This window comes from Coregonus clupeaformis, chromosome 21, assembly GCF_020615455.1.
Source record: "Coregonus clupeaformis isolate EN_2021a chromosome 21, ASM2061545v1, whole genome shotgun sequence".
In the NCBI taxonomy this organism is placed as follows: Eukaryota; Metazoa; Chordata; class Actinopteri; order Salmoniformes; family Salmonidae; genus Coregonus; species Coregonus clupeaformis.
The window spans coordinates 57,610,874-57,620,223 of NC_059212.1; the positions used below are offsets into that span (position 1 = coordinate 57,610,874).

The window sequence follows — 9,350 nt, forward strand, 5'->3', positions numbered from 1 at the left end:
CTCTCGTGTCCCGAGGGCACCGGGTGTACAGTGGCCAGGTAGAGCTCCACCTGCAGGAGGAACCCCTGACACCCGGCAGCTGTTCCGTCATACGCCCTCAGGAGCGAGAGCCGAATCCTCCTGGGTTCCGGACCTGGGACTGGTGGACCGGCCGATGGGGTGGGTAGGGTAGGTGGAGGTGTGGGTACCCTGCTGGCTTCCCATCGGTGCAAGGTGTTGATCACGTCCTGTAGAGCGATCTCCAGTTGTCTTATCTGGCCATCTTGCCCACGGATATGCTCCTCGAGCGACACAGGCGTCACTGCCGATCCTGCTGATTCCATTGTGGTGTGTGATTCTGTCAACGGGTGCTGAAGGTGGGTGTGGTGTATGAATCAGGCGCAGGACGCAGAGGCTCAGTCCAAAGGCTTTAGTGCAATATTCACAAAAGACATAAGCACAATAAGCCCGAAGGCGAATACACGGCGCACACAGGCGAAAAAACAAACGTCGCACTAACATGTGTAAAAGAACCTCTCCAAAACACTGGAGGGAAAATAGTAGCTCCAACACGAAACAGAATAGCAATCACACACAAACACAGACACACACAACGAGAACTAAATAGAACACTAACGAGGACTAACTAGACACAGGTGTACAACATCAAGACCAAACCAAACGAACATGAAACATAGATCGGTGGCAGCTAGTACTCCGGGGACGACGACCGCCGAAGCCTGCCCGAACCAGGAGGAGGAGCAGCCTCGGCCGAAACCGTGACACCTATTCTATATGACATGCAATAATATCATACCTGTTCTACACAATGCATTTCTAACTGAGTGTTATTTAACATTACACCTCTCCTGACTGCCCATGTCCCTGGTCTTCTAAACCTTAAATGTCATATTGCTTTGCAGCCATCTTGTGGCGATATGGTGGAAATCATAGCTTGCCCTATGAACTTGGCTCCTGTGTGTGGCACCGATGGCAACACCTACCTCAATGAGTGTGCGCTCTGTGTCCAGAGACAGTGAGTACACAGCTGCTCCTTTCTTGTGGCCCTGTCCAGGGCTGTATTCATCACTACCCACTGGGCGCAGATGTCATTTCAACGTCTAGTTTTAATTTACATTTGGTTTTCAACTAATGTGAATTCAACATGACATTTAAAAAAAATGTCACCTTGTCATTGGATTTAGGTTAAAAGTTGGCTGAAAAAAAGACAAAATGCCTTTACGTTTATGACTTTTTGCAAATCCAATTAGTTTTCCACGTTGAGTCAATGTCATCACATAGATGTTTTGGGTTGAACTGACCAGTGGGTAGGCACCAAACAGAAGAAAATGGACTGAAAGAGGGAGGGACTACCTGAACTTTATCCAAAACGCTTGTTTTCTTTTTCCGTTGCAAAACATTTTGCTATGGTGTGTGCTTAACAATACAACCTTGTCCTGCCACTTGTTGTCACAATACGGCTGAGGGAGTGTCACAGTTTACAGAAACAACGCATCACGCCTCCAGTAAAACACTGAAATACATTTAAGGGGCTAAATTTTATCAAACATGCATTGCAGGAAAATCACATACTGTGTTTCAATGACACACAGATACTATATACAGTATACAAACATTAAGAACACCTGCTCTTTCCATGACATAGACTGACCAGGTGACTCCAGGTGAAAGCTATGATCCTTTATTGATGTCACTTGTTAAATCCACTTCAATCAGTGTAGATGAAGGGTAGGAGACAGGTTAAAGAAGGATTTTCAAGCCTTGAGACAATTGAGACATGGATGTGTGCCATTCAGAAGGTGAATGGGAAAAAAATGTAAGTGCCTTTGAACAGGGTATGGTAGTAGGTGCCAGGCGCACCGGTTTGTGTCAAGAACTGCAACACTGCTAGGTTTTTCACGCTCAACAGTTTCCTGTGTGTATCAAGAAGGGTCCTCCACCCAAAGGACATCCAGCCAACTTGACAAAACAGTGGGAAGCATTGGAGTCAACAAGGGCCAGCATCCCTGTGGAACGCTTTCAACACCTTGTAGAGTCCATGCCTCGACGAATTGAGGCTTTTCTGAGGGCAAGGGCGGGGCCTCAATATTAAGAAGGTGTTCCTAATGTTTGGTATATTCAGTGTATACTGTATTTCCCTCCTATGAGAGTAGGTTTCATTGAATTCCAGCTGTATGTACAATAAAACCATATTGAACATAATTCTCATATATAATGCAGTCACTGTAGCACTTAGAGATTTTTTTCAAAGAAAAGCGCGCTATTAAATTCAATGAATTATGTTTTATTCATACCCCAAGACATAATAAATAAATCAGTGTAAACATGAACATTTGTCTTTTAACAGGGAAACTGGAATGGACATTTTGATCAGGCATGGGGGGACGTGCTTGCCTGGCTACCAATCCACAATGCGCCGGCCAAACGCCACGGCCACTATCGTTTCTTCTCCACGTTGAGACTGGCTATGCTTCTTCCCCGACGACTTCTGGAATGCGAACACATTCAAACCGTTCTGATTGGTCCCAGAAACCAATGGGTTCGTCCAGAGCTGGCCTACACAAATCATGAATCACGTCATTTTGACGTAAGCGCAAACAACTTCTAGGATACCAGGTTCAGACTGATCGATAGAGCAGCGAAATTAAATTCATGTTGAGTTGTCAGGCAACATCACCACACAAATGACATCATCATGACCAGATGATAAATACATTGGCAAATAAAGGAAGAGGTCTCTGTTTTTTATATTTTTATATTGAACAACAGTTGAACAACATTCTGTTTTTGTCTATGGGAGATTCCTATGGCTCACACATTACAAAAACACCACACTATAATACAAAATGTATAGCCCAATAGACATTCAACAACAACAAAAAATACATAAAATTCAAGTTCACAAAATATGACACATCTCTAGGTCTGAAACCTTTACATTCCATAGCCCTTGTTTGATGTAGAACAATAATACAGTATTGGTCAACCAAAAGTAATGCTGTCTTCCAATGATCCTTGAAAAGGTGAAAGGTCAGAGATGAAACATCACAACTCGTAAACTTGGGTATCAAAATCATCTCAGACTTTTCCACTTGTAATTCCAACATGGAGGATCGTTTAAGTGGTTATTTCAGAGTTGAAACCTCGTATTTCCGAATTTCTGATGGAAGTTGAAGGCAGCACTACACAAAGCTCTGCCGGTTGAGCAGCTTGAGGGACAAACGTGCCAATTAGTAGGTGGACATCATGACACCTCCTCAAAGATTCATACTAAGTCAGTTAGTAGATGTTAAGGTTATACGGTATTGCAATATAACTGCTGCAGCCTCTGCAATAGGTTATTGCTTAAAGCAATAGTTGTGCGCTGCCCTCTCTATCCAGCACCTCTCCTATGTACAGATGAAAATACCACAACAGAGATTTACATCCATAGCCGCGGGAAGTCGGGGTGTTGAGGGTGCTGCAGCACCCCCTGATAAATCAGAATGAAAACAAATTCCAATCCATCACATTCATCATGGTATATTATTGAGGGGGTCAAATTGGCCTGTCTCTAGTATTGAGGGGTCATGTACCCTTCCCCCGCAGGTTGTGCGCCTGGGTACCTGTCTGTGGTACAGGTAAAGTGTTACTACAACTCACTGAAGCAATAATAAAAAGGTTCAGGATATCTCCCAGGACCCCCATAATCAGCTCCAACACTCAAAGGTGAAGTCATAGGAATGTAAAACTACAGCACTTCAACATGTATTTCATCATCTGTTAGCTGAGTGAAGTCCATTTGTGTCTCAAATGGCACCCTACTCCCTATATAGTGCACTACTTTTGACCAGGCTCTGACCAGGGTCCATAGGACTTTGGTGAAAAGTAGTGCACTATATTATAGGGGATAGGGTGCCATTTGGGACACAGCCTGACTCCTGTCAGCTGTGAAAGTTCTCACACCTGCTGCTTCATAATAACCACAGAGAGACTGTTAGATAGGGCACTCTCACTGTCTACTCACTGACAACATGGCTGGAAAAGTAGTGATGCTGCTGTGTGTGATGCTCCTTGCCGCCTTTACAGGTCAAGTACTCCTGTTTTCTGTGTGATATCTTGGGGATTAATAAAGTGTATTGAATTGAATTAAATATTCAGAGAAAGCATTGATTGAACCATGGAGTATTTCAGTATCTGTGAGGAAAGCTTGCTCCAGCCATCTGCTGGAGTCAAGGGACTATGAAACTATGTTGAGACTATTATGGCTAGGTGGCCAGATGATATACCAGTTTTAATGTACAGTACATGAGATGATGGTTAAATGTGTATCATGTTATCTAAACCTCCATGGGCTGACATTGTAATAACATTCTTGAGGTGATTTGAAAAAACATTGTAACATACTATTTGTTTTCTTCAGGCGCAGAAGAAGAGAACTCTAGACTTTACAGAAAGGTACGGCTGATCTTATGTTGAATATTTAATGTGAATGCTGCTTCTTAAACCAAACCTGGTGTGAATTCAGTTTGGGGTGAAGTTACAGATCAGGTACAGATCAGGGATCAGATTCCCCTCCCCAATCATAACCTTAACCATTAGCAGGGAAAATGCAAAAAACAAGATCAGCATCTAGGGAACATTTCACCCTATTCTTTGAATTCAGTGTGATGAAATATTCAGAATGTGGCAGCAGATAGAAATGAAATCAATAGAGCCTGACACAATCGATCCCTATTCTATAAGACATGCAATAATATCATACCTGTTCTACACAATGCATTTCTATCTGAGCATTATGCAATTTTACTCCTCTCCTGATTGCCCATGCCCTTGGTCTTCAGAGTAAATGTGAGATTGTTTTGCAGCCATCTTGTGGCGAGATGGTGGAGATCTTGGCTTGCCCTATGAACTTGGCTCCTGTGTGTGGCACTGATGGCAACACCTACCCCAATGAGTGTGCACTCTGTGTCCAGAGACAGTGAGTACTGTACATACCTTGGTTAAAGTACTATTTGAAATCATTTCAGATACTGAGCTTGCCTGGGACAATGGAACCAATAGACTAGTTCCAAAATGGCTAACCCTGCCCATCAGGCACTCGAGACAAGTTAAAACACCCTAAAAGTATTTGAACAATTTCCCTGGGACACAGCTGCTCCTTTCTCACAGCCCTGTCCTGCCCTGTCTAACCTTGTCACTATAAGGCTGAGAGTCAGTTTGCAGAAACAACACTTAACACCTCCAGTAAAATACTGAAGTACAAGGGACTGAACTCAATCAAACCAGTATTTCAGGAAAATCCACATACTGTAGGCTCCTACAATGTAAAATTGTGCCCAGTAAAGTGCTTCTGTAACCACGTTTCCATCCACAGTTTATGTGAGTAAAGTCATACCGTATTTTTAGAAAATCACGACAGCTGTGATGGAAACAGGTAGTTTAGGTAACATTTTATAAATGCCGACAGATGGGCCTAATTTGTTCGACATGGTGGGATCTTTTTTGTGTCGGTAAAATGAATTATGCGAGAAATGGTGGTGCAAATGTAAGCGCAAATATTGATATAATAACCATCATATCAAAGTAAACTTGAAGTCACGCGATGATATGCTGTGTGGTCCTCCCACAACAACTCGGGAAAACATGCAGTTTATTAGGCTACAGATGAAATAAGTTATGATGAACATCACAGGGTGGTGAATGTGCAAGGTGACCTTGATGCTCCTTTCCAATACATATCGAGGGTCTTATTCTGGTGACATGACATGATGATCAATGCTTGACTGCCATTTGACAAATACAAATATTCTCGCTCTTATCCATAACAATCTCATGTTGATGACTAGCCTACCCGCACAGCCCTCCCGCACTGTATCTGCGATCTGTTGGCTAGAGCGCACGTGCCAAGACCATTTGCTATTTAACGGAACAGTTTTTGTGACAAAACTATCCGTAGAGTTGAAAATGCGATGGAAACACATTGAACTTTAGATTTTTATTCGGTACATGAAAACTTAAGCGGAAAAGTACATTTTGTGTGCACTATGTCATCGCGCACTGAATTTGATCCGAGACAAGTCCGTTTGGTGGAAACACACCACTGGTGGGAAAATGTGCATATTTTCTTTATTAATTTAAAATCTGTCGCCAATTGGATGGAAACCTAGATCATGACACACAGATACTACAGATGTAGAATCTTAATTTGAGCCAGTTTGCTACAGCAGGAAAATAATCCTGCAGCAACAGGAAATGTGAATTATTATGTGGATTGTAATTAATGGAAATTTTTGTAGGGGTAGGTCAGTTTTTCGTTAGGGCAAATCAAGTCTGAAATTTTAATCTTTAGAAGCCTTTTTAAAACTCAAATACACTGCAAGTTTGCATTTCCTGATGTGCAGGAAAATTCTCAGCAACAAAAGTGTGATCAAATTAGGATCCTACATCTATATATATTTCCCCCTATGAGAGCAGGTTTCATTGAATTCAGTCTGTATGAAAATCAATCAATATTGAATATAATTCATACAAACAGCATAATATCTCGAAGTGCTGTACAGTAAACCCAGCCTAAAACCCCAAACAGCTAGTAATGCAGGTGTAGAAGCACGGTGGCTAGGAAAAACTCCCTAGAAAGGCAAAACCTAGGAAGAAACCTAGAGAGGAACCAGGCTATGAGGGGTGGCCAGTCCTCTTCTGGCTGTGCCGGTGGAGATTATAACAGAACCATGCCAAGATGTTCAAAAATGTTCATAAGTGACAAGCATGGTCAAATAATAATCAGAATAAATCTCAGTTGGCTTTTTCATAGCCGATCATTAGAGTTTAAAACAGCAGGTCTGGGACAGGTAGGGGTTCCATAACCGCAGGCAGAACAGTTTAAACTGGAATAGCAGCAAGGCCAGGCGGACTGGGGACAGCAAGGGGAGTCACCACGGCCGGTAGTCCCGACGCATGGTCCTAGGGCTCAGGTCTCTCAGTTGGCTTTTCTAGCGATCATTTAGAGTTGAAAACAGCAGGTCTGGGACAGGTAGGGGTTTCGTAGCCGCAGGCAGAACAGTTGAAACTGGAATAGCAGCAAGGCCAGGCGGACTGGGGACAGCAAGGTGTCATCATGCCCGGTAGTCCTGACGTATGGTCCTAGGGCTCAGGTTCTCAGAGAGAAAGAGAGAACGAGAGAATTAGAGAGAGCATACTTAAATTCACACAGGACACTGGATAAGACAGGAGAAGTACTCCAGGTATAACCAACTAACCCCAGCCCCCCGACACATAAACTACTGCAGCATAAATACTGGAGGCTGAGACAGGAGCGGTCCGGAGACACCGTGGCCCCATCCGAAGAAACCCCGGACAGGGCCAAACAGGAAGGATATAACCCCACCCACTCCGCCAAAGCACAGCCCCGCACTCACTAGAGGGATATCCCCAACCACCAACTTACAATCCTGAGACAAGGCCAGTATAGCCCACAGAGGTCTCCACCACAGCACAAACCAAGGGGGGCGCCAACCCAGACAGGAAGATCACGTCAGTAACTCAACCCACTCAAGTGACGCACCCCTCCCAGGGACGGCATGAAGAGCACCAGCAAGCCAGTGACTCAGCCCTGCAACAGGGTTAGAGGCAGAGAACCCCAGTGAGAGGGGAACGCACGGCAGAGACAGCAAGGGCTGTTCGTTGCTCCAGCCTTTCCCGTTCACCTTCACACTCCTGGGCCAGACTACACTCAATCATATGACCTACTGAAGAGATAAAGTCTTCAGTAAAGACTTAAAGGTTGAGCCGAGACTCGTCTCTCACATGGGTAGGCAGACTGTTCCGTAAAAATGGAGATCTATAGGAGAAAGCCCTGCCTCCCGCTGTTTGCTTGAAATTCTAGGGACAATTAGGAGGCCCTGCGTCTTGTGACCGTGAGCGCATGTATTGGTATGTACGGCAGGACCAACTCGGAAAGATAGGTAGGAGCAAGCCCATGTAACGCTTTATAGGTTAACAGTAAAACCTTGAAATCAGCCCTTGCCTTAACAGGAAGCCAGTGTAGGGAAGCTAGCACTGGAGTAATATGATCAAATTTCTTGGTTCTAGTCAGGATTCTAGCAGCCGTATTTAGCACTAACTGAAGTTTATTTAGTGCTTTATCCGGGTAGCCGGAAAATAGAGCATTGCAGTAGTCTAATCTAGAAGTAACAAATGCATGGATTAATTTTTCTGCATCATTTTTGGACAGAAAATTTCTGATTTTTGCAATGTTAAGAAAAAAAAAAAAAAGCTGTCCTTGAAACAGTCTTGATATGTTCGTCAAAAGAGAGATCAGGGTCAAGAGTAACGCCTAGGTCCTTCACAGTTTTATTTGAGACGACTTTACAACCATCAAGATGAATTGTCAGATTTAACAGAAGATCTCTTTGTTTCTTGGGACCTAGTACAAGCATCTCTGTTTTGTCCGAGTTTAGTAAGAAAGTTTTCAGCCATCCACTTCCTTATGTCTGAAACACAGGCTTCTAGCGAGGGCAATTTTGGGGCTTCACCATGCTTCATTGAAATGTACAGCTGTGTGTCATCCGCATAGCAGTGAAAAGTTAACATTATGTTTTTGAATAACATCCCCAAGAGGTAAAATATATAGTGAAAACAATAGTGGTCCTAAAACGGAACCTTGAGGAACACCGAAATGTACAGTTGATTTGTCGGAGGACAGACCATTCACAGAGACAAACTGATATCTTTTTCCGACAGGTAGGATCTAAACCAGGCCAGAACTTGTACGTGTAGACCAATTTGGGTTTCCAGTCTCTCCAAAAGAATGTGGTGATCGATGGTGTCAAAGGCAGCACTAAGGTCTAGTAGCACGAGGACAGATGAATTCATTGAATTCAGTCTGTATGTACAAAACAACAATATTGAATATAATTCATACCAAACAACATAATAAATAAATCATGGCATGAACATTCCTCTCTCTACAGGGAGACCAGAATGGACATATTGGTCATGAAGGAGGAGAGCTGCTAGCTGGGTCTGACATCACCAAACAAATTACATCATCATGACCAGATATTAAACCAATTAGAAAATAAAGGAAGAGGTCTCTGTCATTTCATGTTGAACTGTTGAACATTTTGTTATTGTTTATTGGAGGTTTCCATGGCTCACACAGTAGCCACAATAACAACTATAAATACAAAATTGAAGTTAAGATTTTCACACAAAAAATAACTAAAAGGAGGAAAGGCAACAATATCAAAAAGTAAAATCAACACAGTTTTACCAACAAAATATGACACACCTCTGAAGCCTTTACATTCCATAGCCCTTATTTGATGTACACTAGTGTAGAGCAAAAATACAGTATTTGTAAACCGAAA

The 9,350-nt window shown here is 43.0% G+C and overlaps 1 protein-coding gene across 1 annotated transcript; it reads left to right on the top strand.

Moving 5' to 3' along the window:
• The first annotated feature begins 3,939 nt into the window (after positions 1 to 3,939).
• Positions 3,940 to 9,045, top strand: LOC121535752 (probable pancreatic secretory proteinase inhibitor). Its single transcript, XM_041843010.2, has 4 exons — positions 3,940 to 4,068; positions 4,403 to 4,437; positions 4,848 to 4,960; positions 8,952 to 9,045. Exons 1-4 carry the CDS (start codon positions 4,014 to 4,016, stop codon positions 8,995 to 8,997), a joined length of 249 nt encoding a protein of 82 aa, XP_041698944.1. The 5' UTR covers positions 3,940 to 4,013; the 3' UTR covers positions 8,998 to 9,045.
• The last annotated feature ends 305 nt before the right edge of the window (positions 9,046 to 9,350 follow it).

Coding starts and splice junctions, on each gene's coding strand:
- LOC121535752 (XM_041843010.2), top strand. CDS start 4,014: ATGGCTGGAAAAGTAGTGATGCTGCTGTGTGTGATGCTCCTTGCCGCC. Junction 4,069..4,402: donor GCTCCTTGCCGCCTTTACAG/GTCAAGTACTCC, acceptor TGTTTTCTTCAG/GCGCAGAAGAAGAGAACTCT. Junction 4,961..8,951: donor GCACTCTGTGTCCAGAGACA/GTGAGTACTGTA, acceptor CTCTCTCTACAG/GGAGACCAGAATGGACATAT.